Source organism: Saccopteryx leptura, chromosome 13 (genome assembly GCF_036850995.1).
Source record: "Saccopteryx leptura isolate mSacLep1 chromosome 13, mSacLep1_pri_phased_curated, whole genome shotgun sequence".
NCBI lineage: Eukaryota > Metazoa > Chordata > Mammalia > Chiroptera > Emballonuridae > Saccopteryx > Saccopteryx leptura.
In genome coordinates this window covers 55,175,221-55,190,991 of record NC_089515.1, presented here as the reverse complement: position 1 = coordinate 55,190,991, position 15,771 = coordinate 55,175,221, and the positions used below count along the sequence as shown (strand labels likewise).

Below are 15,771 nucleotides of genomic sequence, written 5' to 3'. Positions count from 1 at the left end.
GGTCACCGGCTTGAGCGTGGGGTCGTTGGCTTGAGCGTGGGATCGTAGATGCGACCCCATGGTCGCTGGCTTGAGCAAGGGGTCATTTACTCTGCTGTAGCCCCCCACCCCCCATCAAGGCACCTATGAGAAAGCAATCAATGAACAACTAAGGAGCTGCAACGAAGAATTGATGCTCCTCATCTCTCTCCCTTCCTGTCTGTCCCTGCCACTAAATAAATAAAAAAAAGAAAAAGGAAATTGCAGTCAGACCCCACATCTTTTTCTGGACACCATCCTTCGGCCTCTCCACTTAAAGGTTAGGCCATGCGCATTTACAACTTGAAATAATTTTCCATTGATTTTAGTGAGAGAGGCAGGAAGGGGGAGAGAGAGAGAGAGAGAGAGAGAGAGAGAGAGAGAGAGTGCGACAGGAACATTGCTGCGTTCCTGTATGTGCTCTGCCCGGGGACTGAACCAGCCACCTCTGTGCTTTGGGATGCTCCTCTCACCACAGTCAGGGTGTCGTGTCCATTCTCTCAGGATGCCATCACCAGGGTCACCACAACCGCGCCTCGATGACTCAGTGGCCTGCGTGGCTGGGGGTGTCTGCAGGCTCACAGACGGCTCCCTCACGGCACCGTCTCACCGCTTTGCAGATCAGGGTCAGAGGAGCGGGCCTGACGTGGCCTGACTCACAATCCAGCGTCCCCCTCCACCCCTGATGATAAAGCCACCCAACCAAACACCAGTTTATACCATTTCTCTGAATGAGGTCCACGAACCATGTAAATATACAAAGAACCTTCCCAAACCCCAGAGAATCTAATAAACCAGGGGTCGTCAACCTTTTTATACCTACCGCCCACTTTTGTATCTCTGCCAGTAGTAAAATTTTCTAACCACCCACCGGTTCCATAGTCATGGTGATTTATAAAGTAAGGAATTAACTTTACTTTATAAAATTTATAAAGCAGGGTGACAGCAAGTTAAAGCATGTAATAATAATTACTTACCAAGTACTTAAGTTTGGCAGAATAAATCTTTATAAAACAACTTACTATAGGTAGTCTATCTTTTTTTTTTTTAATTTTTTTATTTTATTTTACAGGGACAGAGAGAGAGTCAGATAGAAGGAGAGACAGGAACAGACAGACAGGAATGGAGAGAGATGAGAAGCATCAATCATCAGTTTTTCGTTGCAACACCATAGTTGTTCATTGATTGCTTTCTCTTATGTGCCATGACCGCGGGCCTTCAGCAGACCAAGTAACCCCCCTGCTAGAGCCAGTGACCTTGGGTCCAAGCTGGTGAGCTTTTTGCTCAAACCAGATGAGCCCACGCTCAAGCTGGCAACCTCGGGGTCTCGAACCTGGGTCCTTTCGCATCCCAGTCCGACGCTCTATCCACTGCGCCACTGCCTGGTCAGGCAGTAATCTATCTTTTTATTTATACTTTGGTTGCTCCGCTACCGCCCACCATGAAAGCTGGAACGCCCACTAGTGGGTGGTAGGGTCCAGGCTGACCACCACTAGGGGGTGGTAGGGACCAGGCTGACCACCACTAGGGGGCGGTAGGGACCAGGTTGACCACTACTGTAATAAACAAATGATGAGCCTGACCTGTGGTGGCGCAGTGGATAAAGCGTCGACCTGGAAATGCTGAGGTCGCCGGTTCAAAACCCTGGGCTTGCCCGGTCAAGGCACATATGGGAGTTGATGCTTCCTGCTCCTCCCCCTTCTCTCTCTCCTCTCACTCTCTTCCCCTCCCCCCGTTCTAAAATGAATAAATTAAAAATATATATATATATATAAAAATAAAATAAAAACAAATGAGCTGCTCACTTAGCCGGACAGCAAAGAAGTCAGGGGTCAAGTCCAGGGGGGCTTGTCCCAGAGTCTGGGTCCCCAGCCTGTCCTGTCCTCTCACCCATCTCTCCCCTGTGTGAAGCGGGGACCCTGAGACTCCGGGGAGGTCGCGGAGGGGGGCTCCCTTTCTGCCCCTGCCCTTCCTGTCCCCGGCTCAGAGGGGAGTCTGTCTCCTCTCTCCTACCGCAGGGCCACCTGCTGGCCTGCCCGCTGGCAGGGAGAAGCAGGACGAAGGACACCCCGCCCCAGGGCGAGGGCCTCACAGGCTCCAGAGGGAACTTGCCTTCTGTTGCGGTTGATCCGGGGACGTGACCACCACGGTGTTACAGACGGTGAGCGCGATGAAGAAGTCAAACACGTCGGCCAGCTCGGGGGAGAGGGGGGCCAGGGGGTGCCCCTGGTGCTTGGCCACGGCCAGGGACCGGTTGCACTCCCTCACCTTGGTGAACAGCTTGGGGTCGGGCGTTATGTCCTTCTCCTGGGGACACCAGAGGCTGAGTCAGGGTGCGGGTCGACCCAGGGACCTCCCGCGTCTTGGTGGCGGACGGCAGATCGAAAGGCACCTTGATCTTATGGTACACTGCCAACACGCCTTCCTCACATGTGCACTCCCATGTGCCATTCTACAATGGTAACAGTGCCTAATGTCCATTGCCTAAGAATACGTAACTCACAGACGAAACGAAACGCCTCTATTCTTACACTAGGTCCACATTCTTACTGTAAGACGAATACGTCTGAGTATGTGCTGGTATAAAAATGTCTTAGAAAGATTCAAAAAAAAAAAGCGAAAGAAAAAGAGATCTCACAACATCTCATGGCAAGACCGAGGTTGGCAAAGTGGGTTTACAGTGGTGAGTCTGCAAAACAGAATTCATTCTTCCTTCTTCATTTATTAACTATTGTATTATTTTCCACGCGGAAAACTGTCAACCTGCTTTTGCCCGCCCTGTGTGTGCTTTTTTCCAAACAAAAAAACACTTCAAAAAAAAAACCAAAAAAAAAAACTTCATGTTTTTCTTTTTTCCTTCCAGGCTTTTTTCCTGTACATTTACATTGTACACACACACACACACACAGAGAAAAAAAATCAAAGTATTTTAATATATTTCCTTTGGAAATATAGGCAGAACTAACATTCCAGGACCTTAGGATAGTTCTATTTTTATTTACTTAATTTTTTTTTTTTTTTGTATTTTTCTAAAGTTGGAAACGGGGAGGCAGTCAGACTCCTGCATGCGCCCGACTGGGATCCACCCGGCATGCCCACCAGGGGGCAACGCTCCGCCCATCTTCCGCCCATCTGGGGCCTTGCTCTGTTGCAACCAAAGTCATTCCAGTGCCTGAGGCAGAGGCCACAGAGCCATCCTCAGCGCCTGAGCCAACTTTGCTCCAATGGAGCCTTGGCTGTGGGAGGGAAAGAGAGAAACAGAGAGAAAGGAGAGAGGGAGGGGTGGAGAAGCAGATGGGCGCTTCTCCTGTGTGCCCTGGCCGGGAATCGAACCCAGGACTCCTGCATGCCAGGCCAACGCTCTACCACTGAGCCAACCGGCCAGGGCCTATTTACTTAATTTTTTTTTTCTTTCTTTTTATTTTTTCTGAGCTGGAAACGGGGAGAGACAGTCAGACAGACTCCCACATGCGCCCGACCGGGATCCACCTGGCACGCCCACCAGGGGCGATGCTCTGCCCACCAGGGGGCGATGCTCTGCCCCTCCGGGGCGTCGCTCTGCCGCGACCAGAGCCACTCTAGCGCCTGGGGCAGAGGCCAAGGAGCCATCCCCAGCGCCCGGGCCATCTTTGCTCCAATGGAGCCTTGGCTGCGGGAGGGGAAGAGAGAGACAGAGAGGAAGGAGGGGGCAGGGGTGGAGAAGCAAATGGGCGCTTCTCCTATGTGCCCTGGCCGGGAATCGAACCCGGGTCTCCCGCACGCCAGGCCGACGCTCTACCGCTGAGCCAACCGGCCAGGACCTACTTAATTTTTTTTGAAGAACTTTCTTACTGGTTCCAAAGTGGCTGAACCCATTTATAACCCACCCACAGTGCCCCCCAGGGTCTCAATTTCTCCCCTAACACCTGTGATCTGCTGTCTTTTTTTGATGATGGCCATTCTGACAGGTGGGTGGCAACCTCGCTGTGGTCTGTCCTGTATGTCCAGTGACGTCCACTCGGACACCGTCACATGTCCGTTAGATCTCAATACAAATTTGTACGTAAACTGGCAGATTCCATTTCCCCTCCCCTTAACAGGTTATTGTCTGAATTCTTCCAGGAAAACTTTAAGAATAGGCCCTGGCTGGTTGGCTCAGCGGTAGAGCGTCGGACTGGCATGCGGGGGACCTGGGTTCGATTCCCGGCCAGGGCACGTAGGAGAAGCACCCATTTGCTTCTCCACTCCCACCCCCTCCTTCCTCTCTGTCTCTCTCTTCCCCTCCCGCAGCCAAGGCTCCATTGGAGCAAAGATGGCCCGGGCGCTGGGGATGGCTCTGTGGCCTCTGCTTCAGGCGCTAGAGTGGCTCTGGTCGCAACATGGCGACGCCCAGGATGGGCAGAGCATCGCCCCCTGGTGGGCGTGCTGGGTGGATCCCGGTCGGGCGCATGCGGGAGTCTGTCTGACTGTCTCTCCCTGTTTCCAGCTTCAGAAAAATGAAAGAAAAAAAAACAAAAAAAAACTTTAAGAATTACAGTTGGCCCTCCTCGCCATCCATGGCCGATACGTGCCCAAATCCACCCCCCTGCCCCCCCAGTGGACGCCTGAAATTGCAGAGTCCTGAACCCTATAGAGACTATATTTTTTTCTTCTGTAAACACACCTATTCACCAAAAGAAAGCATTTTATAGCTTCTAGTTGGCATAGCCAAATGGCCAGCATTGCTACTCTAGAGCTTTGTGGCCACTGTTACGTAACATAAGAGTCACTTAAACACAAGCCCTGGAATACCAGAACAGAACCGATGACCCAGATGGGTACTAAGGGACCCACAGGTCAGGAGCATCTACAAGCGTGAAGATGATGGACAGAGGAAGGGATGGCGGGAAGATTCCCCACATGACCCAGAATGGCTCACAATGTAAACACCATGGATTGTGTATTTCTGGAATTTTTCACGGAATATTTTTGGGACTGCAGTTGGCCTAAAGTGGAAACCACAGGTAAGCGGGGGGGGGGGGGGGGGGGGGGGGGCGTGCTATTGTATTTGAAAACACAGCTTTGAACAAGTGCAAAATAGACGTACCATGACTTATTTCATCACACCTTTATCACCAGATACAGATTTTAAAAGTTTTGCTGATATAGGTCATGCACTCACATAAACTTCTGTGCATATAAATCTTTAAAAAAAAATCCCCCCCCCCCATTGATTGGGAAAGAAAGAGAGAATGAGAGTGGGAGAGAGCAATAGAGAGAAAGAGAGAAGCATCAACTTGTTCCACTTGGTTGTTCCATTTAGTCGTGCGCTGATTGCTTCTTGGATGTGCCCTGACTGGGGCTTGAACCTGTGGCCTAGGTGCACCAGGACGACACTCTATCTACTGAGCCAGCTGGCCAGCGTCACGTCAGCCGCAGCGAGAAGGGGCTGGCCGGGGAATCTGGTGCCAACCCCTCCAGCAACCGCTGTGTGTATTATTTATTCATTTTAAAAATATTAAAAAAGAATTTTTAGTTCATTTTAGAGAGATAGAGAGCCTGACTAGGTGGTGACGCAGTAGATAGAGCGTCGGACTGGGACACAGAGGACCCAGGTTTGAAGCCCAAGGTCACTGGCTTGAGCAAGGGGTCACTCGCTCTGCTGTAACCCCCAGTCAAGGCACATAAGAGAAAACAATCACTGAACAACTAAGGAGCCAGAAAGAAGACTTGATGTTGCCTGACCAGGCGGTGGACAGTGGATAGGAGCGTCGGACTGGGATGCAGAGGACCCAGGTTCGAGACCTCGAGGTCGCCAGCTTGAGCGCGGGCTCATCTGGTTTGAGCAAAAGCTCACCAGCTTGGACCCAAGGTCACTGGCTTGAGCAAGGGGTTACTCGGTCTGCTGAAGGCACATGGTCAAGGCACATATGAGAAAGCAATCAATGAACAACTAAGGTGTCGCAACAAAAAACTGATTGATGCTTCTCATCTCTCTCCGTTCCTGTCTGTCTGTCCCTGTCACTGGGCGACCCGGCCAGGGCCCAAGGCCGCTGTGTGTCCACAGGCTTCTCTGATGGACGCGTGGAAAGGACAGAGGAAAGGTGGCATGGGGCAGTGCCGTCCTCAGGGAAGGACTCACCATGGGGCTGCTGAAGGCGGTGTGCTTGGACAGCACGCTGGCCCGTGTGGCCTCAGCCCGGCTGCCTGAGCGCCGATGCGACTTGGTGCCGTGGGTCCCGGGTGCCAGGCGGGCGCTCTGCTGGCTCCCGATGCTGCCACGCTGGGGCAGGGAGCTCCCCCTGGGGGCCGCCTCCTCCGAGTCCGAGTCGGCCTCCTGGTAGGTGGCCAGACGCTGCGCTGTGGGGCGGGGGACACGGGTGACGCGTCATGGGGAGGTGGGCGGGGCCGAGGGAAGCGAGTTTCTGGAGCCCCCCCCACTCTCTGGTGGCCTGGCCCCCGGTGACGAGGGTTTCCATGGGGGGACAGAGCATGCTCTCAATTATCTGCCTCCCCACTCAACCCAAAGGGGGCTGTGAACCTCTGCGCCCACTTCACAGATGAGAACCCTGACTCTCAGAGGGCTTCCAGAGCGTGCTCAGGGCACAGGACGCAGGGGGGTGGGGCTGGAGGCAGCACCCGGCCCGTGGGGAGACGGAGCTCGCGTCCCGTCCTTGGAAGGCGCACCCACAGGCAGAGACGGGTCCACACACAGCCCCCTCTGTTCAGGGGAAGCCTGGATGTGAATGGGGTCCCGGGGGGGGGGGGGGCGGCGGCCCAGTCTGCGGACCCGGAGAGGTCAGGTCACAGGCGGAAGATGCTCGTGGCTTTGGGGGCACGTCCACAATAGAACAGAGAACTGTGTTGGAACACACAGCGGGGATGCCCGGCTGTTGGGCGGAAAATACGTGTGTATGCCGATGCCGTCCACACGGAGATGCTGCGGGGGACAGGACCGTGCCCAGGACACCCGAGTCCCCTCTCCATAGATGGGCTCAGCGGCTCCCTCAAACCCCCCCCCAGCAATCCCTGAATGAGCTAGCGTCCGCCCCCCGCCGGGAGCGCGCCCTGCGCCCCGCCCTCAGACCCACCGTTGGCGTCGTGCGCGTACTCGAGGCCCCCGCCGGGAGCGCCCCCTGCGCCCCGCCCTCGTCGTGCGCGTACTCGAGGCCCCCGCCGGGAACGCCCCCTGCGCCCCGCCCTCAGACCCCAGACCCACCGTTGGCGTCGTGCGCGTACTCGACGCCCGACACCGTGCACCGGCGGAAGAGCATCTTGTTCTCCGTCAGCGTGCCGGTCTTGTCGGAGAAGATGTACTGGACCTGGCCCAGGTCCTCCGTGATGTTCAGCGCGCGGCACTGCAGCGGCGTGTCCGTCTCCTCGTCGTACAGCTCCGCGTCCTGGTGAATGAGGTGCACCTGGCACACCTTGACGATCTCGATGGAGACGTACAGCGAGATGGGGATCAGCACCTGCGGGACCGGGCGAGGCACGGCCGGCCGTGAGGACCCCCCCACCCCGGGGGGGGGAGCGGCGGCAGCGGCCTCGGGCTACTCGGTGGCGGTGACGACGGGACCCCGAGGCAGGAGCAGCCCTGCCGTACCTGGGGGGGCTTACGGGGGCTGCTCAGAGTCCCACTATCAGAACAGGCCAGGCTACTGGCAGAGGGTCTACACTAGGGCGGCCCACAGCGGCGGCGCGGCAGAGCGGGGAGTCCACGGCGGTGTCTGCAGGCAGGGCGGCCGTGGCCCGGAGAGAGGCAAGCGTTCTCAGAGAGGCTAGAAGAGGAAAAGAGAAAGAGAGAGAGGGAGAGGGAGGGAGAGAGACAGACAGACAAAACACGTGTCACAGTCAGAGTCCTCGTCAGCACAGTCACCTCGTACCACAGCAGCCCTCGCCCTGGGCTTGTCCCCGGACCCCGGCTGCCCATCTCTCTGCTGGGATGGTGTCCAAGGAGGGTTTCCGTGACATTCGATACGGAGCCAAGAAAAGCAGGTTCCGAGAAAAACAGTCAGTGATGCTTGGACAATTTTAGAACAACCTTTTATGAAATAAACGCTTAATTTTTTTTTTTTTTTTTGGTGGATGCACAGTCTTGAACCGGTGGTGTGTATGGGCTCAGGTCATTATTCAAATTTTTTAACCGGTCCTCCTGGGAACCTCACTCAGTATGTCAACGCAGCGCCCACGGGAAGGACTAACCCAGGGCTCAAGTGAAATTTGTCATTACATAAAGAAGTGAAACAAGCCAGACAGAGAAAGACAAACGCTGTTCCCTGCAGAACTAGGGTTCTCCATTATCTGTAAAATCTAAACAAAAGCCAAGGCAGAGGAACAGAGAACAGACTGGTGGTCCCCAGGGGTTGGGTGTGTCCGGGGAGGGGCAGGGGCTGAACCGGGCACAGGGGGTCAAAGGTACAAACTCCCAGTCCTAAGATGTCACATCCCGCACGCTGCCTCAGGTTCACGATACTGTGTGGTCTGTCTGGAAGCTGCTGAGAGAGGTGAGACCTTGGAAGCTCTCAACCCAAAACACAAACGGCAAGGACGGGAGGTGTCGAGTGTTCACGACATGGATTGTGGCGATCACCTCGCCACAGGCACACAAGCGCCGAGTCACCCTGCCGGGAACCTGCGACGCGTACAACCTAAAACTGAAGGGAGGGTCGCCCGGTCCTCAGGACTGTCACCTGCAGCACGATGATCATCGTCAGAAAGGAGTACACGGCCGCGGTGACCGGGGACAAACTGGAGCCATCGCCCTCGGGGACGTCAAACAGGGCTTTCTTCCCTTGATACCGCTGCACCCACAAGCCGTGTCCTGCGGTGAGACGTTCAGTGAGAAACATGGTTCACCCAACGGGAAAAAAATCAGAACACTGCTCAGTGCCAACGAGAGCCAAACCCGGAGACTGTAGCTCAACGCAGGCAGCCTGGGCCAAAGGAGGTGACTTCTCGTCACCTTAAGAAAGCAAAGCAGGCCCTGGCCGGTTGGCTCAGTGGTAGAGCGTCGGTCCAGCGTGTATAAGTCCTGGGCTCGATTCCCGGCCAGAGCACACAGGAGAGGCGCTCATCTGCTTCTCCACCCTCCCCCTCTCCTTCCTCTCTGTCTCTCTCTTCCCCTCCTGCAGCCAAGGCTCCATTGGAGCAAAGATGGCCCGGGCGCTGAGGACGGCTCTATGGCTTCTACCTCAGGCACTAGAATGGCTTTGATTGCAACAAAGTGACGCCCCGGATGGCAGAGCATAGCCCCCTGGTGGGCGTGCCGGGTGGATCCCAGTCGGGCGCATGCAGGAGTCTGTCTGACTGCTTCCCCGCTTCTCACTTCGGAAAAATACATAAAAAAGAAAGCAAGGCGTGTGGTATCGCTGCTGCACCCACGACCAGACTGCCTGGAGGCTCGGGTATGGGGCCGCCGCCTCACACTCGGGGTTTCCCACTGTTGGTGCCGGAGCGCACCACCGGTCACGAGGTGGGAAGCGGACTGGTGTTGGTAGTAACCCATACAGACCCTCCAGGGAGGACCGTCCCGGCACGTGCCCCACACAACCCCAGTTTGGGCGGCAGGCTCTGGACACGCCCCTTATCGGCCCTTCTTGTAGAATCAAAACCCACATGTCCTGGACTCCCAAGAAGGCAACCACCACGCACGGAGTTTCATCAACTGGTCGCCAAGCTACGGGATCACAGATGCCCTTGACACGCTTGTGTCTGTGACCACGGAGCTCTGAGACCGTGTGAAACCCAGCCGCCTAGACATGGTGAGGAGGTCATCCACCCAGAGGTTGAACACTCCCCCCCTTGTGAGACGTTCCCCGGCCAGATCTGGAGGCCATCGGAGGGCTGCAGCGCCCCACAGCTTCCATGCAAACTAACAGCCGGCTCCTCCTTGGGAGCCAAGTCCTGTTTCTCCTCTTTGTATGGAATTCCCACTTAGCTGTGTCTATGCTTCTCCTACTTCCCATGACTCCCCAGTCATCACCAGGTTCTAGAATTATGTCTCCTGCCGTGGCCACACCATTGTTCCACCCATTTCCCAATGGGACAAAGAGCACCCAGGGGCCAAGCCCACATGTCCGGGCGTCTCAATGGGGCCCCCAGCTGATGCGAACATCCCGCGGGTTCCAGCCTGTGACAGATGTGCCACTTAATGTGGGGCCGTACGGAGGAGTGGTGGCCAGCCCACCAGGCTTGCCCAGGGTCAGTCCCCTTGTGGAGACTCACCGACTGCCGAAATCAGAGACATACAGACGAGGAGGAGGACACACCACAGCACGTCACAGTTCATCTGCCGCTCCAGCTTGCTGCGCTTGTAGCGAGGTCCACTGTTGTTCAGCAGGGCCTTGGTCTCATGTCCTGGGGGGGAAGGGGGGAGGGGAGGGGAAAGGATGGCAGGGAGTCAGTGCTCGGCGGTGAGGGGACGCATGGCACTGACTCCACCGATCGAAGGCCGATGCAACCATCTGACGACACTTCTGGGACAGGTTTGGTCAAAAGAGCAGGGTATAAAAATAATCAGAAATAGGTGCCAACCATGGAGACACATGGAATGATTCCGGCTAACACGTTAAGAGGAAACATTTTTTGGTCAAGAAATGATTAGGCCGAGCCCCTTCCCCAGTTATGGCCACCTCCAGCACTGAATGAGTCAGCTTTTTATGTCATTACCTATATTCCTCTCCCCCTCACCATCCGTCTCTCTCTTTCTCCTTTCTTTTTGGAAGACAAGCGGGCCCTTTCAACACTGCTTGTTCCCTGGTCGCCAGGCAGAAATGAAGGGAACCTCTACCAGAATATCTTAGGAGGCCTGACCTGTGGTGGCGCAGTGGATAAAACATTGACCTGGCATGCTGAGGTTGCTGGTTCAAAACCCCAGGCTTGTCTGGTCAAGGTACATACAGGAAGCAATTATGAGTTGATGCTTCCTACTCCTCCCACATCTTTTTTACTCTCTCTCTCTCTCCTCTCTGTAAAACCAATAAATAAAATCTTAAAGAATATATCTTAAAGAGGATTTTCCTCGCAAAAAAAAAAAAAAAAAAAAATGATTAGGCCCTGGCCGGTTGGCTCAGCGGTAGAGCGCTGGCCTAGCGTGTGGAAGTCCCAGGTTCGATTCCCGGCCAGGGCACACAGGAGAGGTGCCCATCTGCTTCTCCACCCCTCCCCCTCTCCTTCCTCTCTGTCTCTCTCTTCCCCTCCCGCAGCCAAGGCTCCATTGGAGCAAAGTTGGCCCGGGCACTGAGGATGGCTCCATGTCCTCTGCCTCAGGCGCTAGAATGGCTCCAGCAGCAATGGAGCAACGCCCCAGACGGGCAGAGCATTGCCCCCTGATGGGCATGTCAGATGGATCCGGTTGGGTGCATGCAGGTGTCTGTCTCTCTGCCTTCCTGCTTCTTACTTCAGAAAAATATAAAAAAAGAAAAGAAAAAGAAATGATTAGATCTTGTTCTTTTTGTTTTCTTTGCTTTCCGAATTTTCTAGCATGGGTCTATGCTATTCTTGTGATCAGAAATAAAAAGTAAACAAACAAGGAGCAATGTTTGAGGATGTTTAAGACAATGTGGCGAGGGAGGCAGGGCCATCCCAGACCACGCGTGACACGTGCCCCTACCTGCGTAGATGACGATGCCCACGACGGCCTCCGTGTTCCTGACGGTGCAACCTCGGAGCAGGAGGTTCTCCTTGTGTAGCCCGGCCTTCCTCCCGTTGCTGTGCATGCTGTCGAGGAATGTTTGTCACACGTCACTCGGATGCCTGCCTGCATCTTACATTCTGACGAGCGCTGCCTCGGGGGAGGGGAGGCCCCGATGCAAGGCTGGGAGGGGGGAACAGGGACCCTAGAAAGGGCCACTTGCCTCAGTGGGTTCTACAAGGGCTGGGAGAGAGCTTGTGCTCACTAGTCACCGTAGTAGACCGCAAGTGGCAAAAAGTCTTTGTAGATTGGAGGCTTAGCAAAAGGCTAAGTTCTCCCCCCTCCACCTCCACATTGGCTGTGATGCTGAGTATTTGCACCCACTTCGTTTGCGTCCTTAAGTTGCTGGAAGCGATTTACATGCCTTTCTTCTCACTCTTTGTTCAGATGTTGGTTGATTTCACTTATGTGTGGTGGTGGGGATTCCTGTTTATGCCTCAGATGTGTAACTTTGTATCAAGGACTTCCTTGTTTGCATATGGCTATATAATGAAGCAAACTGGGGCTATGGGGCACTCGGATACTGCCATCAGCATTGAAGAGGCCTCCCGATCCCATCCTTTTTTCTCAATGAATCTGTTTTCTTAATTCCGCACCGTTCTCACTCAAGACCCAGAATTACGAGCTGCGCTGGTCCGCAGCAAGTCACTGGGCTTCTAGAAGCATCTCCAGAGCCTGATAGTTTTTGGGTTTTTAAAAAAATTTTTCCAAAGTGAGAAGCAGGAAAGCAGACAGACTCCCACATGCGCCCAACCGGGATCCACCCGGCATGCCCACCAGGGGGCGATGCTCTGCCCATCTGGGGCGTCGCTCTGTTGCGACCAGAGCCACTCTAGCACCTGAGGTGGAGGCCATGGAGCCATCCTCAGCGCCCGGGCAAACTTTGCTCCAATGGAGCTTTGGCTGTGGGAGGGAAAGAGAGAGACAGAGAGGAAGGAGAGGGGGAGGGGTGGAGAAGCAGATGGGCGCTTCTCCTGTGTGCCCTGGCCGGGAATCGAACCCGGGACTTCCACATGCCGGGCCAACGTTCTAGTGCTGAGCCATCCAGCCCAGGCCCAGAGGCTGATGTTTTCTTGCCTATGTGGGCTCTAGAAAATATTAAGAAGTATGTGCATTGGTCTCTGCTCCGGGTTCCTGATGCAGGGCTCCCAAAACACTCCTCGAGTTCGGCCCTTGTGTTTCCATTCGTGAGGCCCCCATGCAGTCAGCTGAGGCGTCCCTGACTCCGTCCCCCTTCCCAGGGCTCCCTGTAGGCACTCTGGGTAAGTTTCTACTGTTGACAAAATATTATGAGCTAGTCTCATATGCAACCAAGAGGGTCAGGTGCCAGCAACATCCCTAAAGGCCTACAGAATGGGGCGAAGAGTATTAAATGCTTATTGTAGTGGTGTCTGTGTGTGTGTGTGTGTGCGCGTGTGACCCTTGAATAACATGGGTTGAAAAGCTGTGGGTCCACTTATGTGTGGATGTGTTTTTCTTTTCTTCAATAAATACAGTGTGTCCATAAAGTCATGGTGTACTTTTGACAGGTCACAGGAAAGCAACAAAAGACGATAGAAATATGAAATCTGCACCAAATAAAAGGAAAACTCTCCCAGTTTCATACCTATTCAGTGCAGTTCCATGTGGGCTCACGCACAGACTTTTTAGGGCTCCTTAGGTAGCTATCCCGTATAGCCTCTACAGACTCGTCACTGACTGATGGCCTATACCAGAACGGGGTTTCTCCACCAAACTGCCGGTTTCCTTCAACTGCTTATCCCACCGAGTCATGTTATTCCTATGTGGTGGCGCTTCGTTATAAACGCGCAGATATTCATGTTGCACTTTGGTCACAGATTTGAGTTTAGTGAGCCACAGAACACACTGAACTTTCCTCTGTACCGTCCACATCGACTGGCATGGCCGTGGGCTGCTCCGCTGTATACATGGTGTTACATCATCATCTGCAAATGCACACATGCTGCCACATCATCCTACAGAAACTGGGAGGGTTTTCCTTGTATTTGGTGCAGATTTCACATTTCTATCGTCTTTTGTTGCTTTCCTGTGACCGGTCAAAAGTGCACCATGACTTTACGGACACACTGTACTGTATGTTTGTTTTCTCATCTTTGTAATTTTCTTAATAACATTTCTTTCCTCTGGTTTACCTCCTTGTAAGGATACAGTATGTAATACCTATACCATACAAAACATGCATCAATTGGTTGTTCATGTCATCTGTAAGGCTCCTGGTCGACGGTTAAAAGTTTTGGGGGGTGTTGAAAGTTATACGAGGATTTTCGATTGCATGGCGGTCAGTGAGTGCCCTGAACCCCTGTGCTGCTCATGGGTCAACCGCTCACGTAGAAAGAGTCTGTCAGTCACAAGGACAAGCTCGGGCCAGACGGATGATAGATACTCACATGCAACCTCGAAACCTGCTCAGGTCATTGTTTGGCTTCTCACACTCGATCACGCTGGTGAACGCCAAGGGGTTGAACTCGGAGACCTACAACGACAGCACGGACAGGTGAGCGACACCCGGACTCCGCTGCTCTGTCCTCAGGGCCCCTGGCCTCTGCGGCTTGTGCCCACAGGAGGCGAATCCCACGTTAAGAGGCGCTGCCTAGGAGCCTCTGCAGAATGCCAGCACCTGGGGCCCATCACATGCCTTCATTAAAAAATATATATTGAGGCCCTGGCCAGTTGGCTCAGTGGTAGAGCGTCGGCCAGGCGTGCAGAAGTCCCGGGTTTGATTCCCAGCCAGGGCACACAAGAGAAGCGCCCATCTGCTTCTCCACACCCCTTTCCTCTGTCTCTCTCTTCCTCTCCCGCAGCCAAGGCTCCATTGGAGCAAAGATGGCCCGGGCGCTGGGGATGGCTCCTTGGCCTCTGCCCCAGGCGCTAGAATGGCTCTGGATGCAACAGAGCGACGCCCCGGAGGGGCAGAGCATCGCCCCCTGGTGGGTGTGCCGGGTGGATCCCGGTCGGGCGCATGCGGGAGTCTGTCTGACTGTCTCTCCCCGTTTCCAGCTTGGGGGGGGGGGGGAATATATATATATATATATATTGAATTTATTAGGGAGGACACTGGTTAATAAAATCACAGGTGTCAGATGCACAATTCCACATGAGGTCATCTGTGTATTGCATGGTGTGTTCACCTCCCCAAGTCACATCTCTCTCTAGCACCATCCATCCCCCCTCCACCCTCCTCCATCTTCCCCACCTCCTTTCCCTTCCTGCCATCCCACACTGCTGTCTGTGTCTGTGTTTTTTTTGCTTACTCCCTTCACCCTTTTCCACCCAGCCCCTCCCCCCAAGCTCCCTCCCCTCTGACAGCCGTCTGTCTGTCTGTTCTCCTTACCGAGGAGTCTGTTTCTATCTTGTTTATTTGGTTCCTGAGATTCCACATCTCAGTGAAAGGATGGGGTGAGAACTGATCGCTGTCAGGCAGCCCCAGTGAGCGAGCCAGCCAGCCAGCTTGGAGCTCTAACAAAGTCAGAGACCCCGACGAGGACAGCAAAGGAAGCCACCGGAGAAGGAAAGGCATGACTGCATGATTGATTGATTGATTGAGTCCTAGCTGGATGGCTCGCTTGGCTAAAGCATTGTCTTGCAATGCCGAGGTGGTTGGTTCAGTCCTTGGCTGAGGCACATACAGAAACAGATCGATGCTTCTGTCCCCCTCTTACCCCCTTCCTCTCTCTGGATTCAATAAAAATATAAAATTTGAATAATAAAATAAATAAATACAAAGATTGATTGACTGATTGATTGATTGTGCCTGGGGGTAAATACATCAATATTTTCTTTTTTTTACAGAAGCAACTTCCACCTGGCCAATACAAACTTATCCTAAGCTCTTTTCTTCAGTGTGGGCCAAAACGTCTTCACCGATCTAAATAACCAGCGCGGAAGCCCACAATGTCTGTATTATTCTGCTCAACGGAAAATAAAAATAACAGCTCGCCACAAAACAAGTCTTGCATTTGGAAATCTGCCCTTGATAGGTATGGTGAAAAAAAAAACAGAACCGTGTTTGCTCACACGCACACACGCTGCAAGTGATTAAAAGATCACAGGCGTGAATGGCACAAGGTTGACACCACCCCCGG

At 53.9% G+C, this 15,771-nt stretch overlaps 1 protein-coding gene across 1 annotated transcript in view; it reads right to left on the bottom strand.

Annotated features, from left to right (window-relative positions):
• The window catches only part of ATP10A (ATPase phospholipid transporting 10A (putative)), a 90,294-nt gene that overhangs the window by 24,259 nt on the left and 50,264 nt on the right, over positions 1-15,771 (bottom strand). The window contains 7 exon segments of the mRNA XM_066355699.1: positions 2,131-2,325; positions 6,119-6,336; positions 7,196-7,448; positions 8,667-8,797; positions 10,201-10,332; positions 11,588-11,694; positions 14,077-14,162. Of these exon segments, the coding sequence (XP_066211796.1) occupies positions 2,131-2,325; positions 6,119-6,336; positions 7,196-7,448; positions 8,667-8,797; positions 10,201-10,332; positions 11,588-11,694; positions 14,077-14,162 (1,122 nt within the window).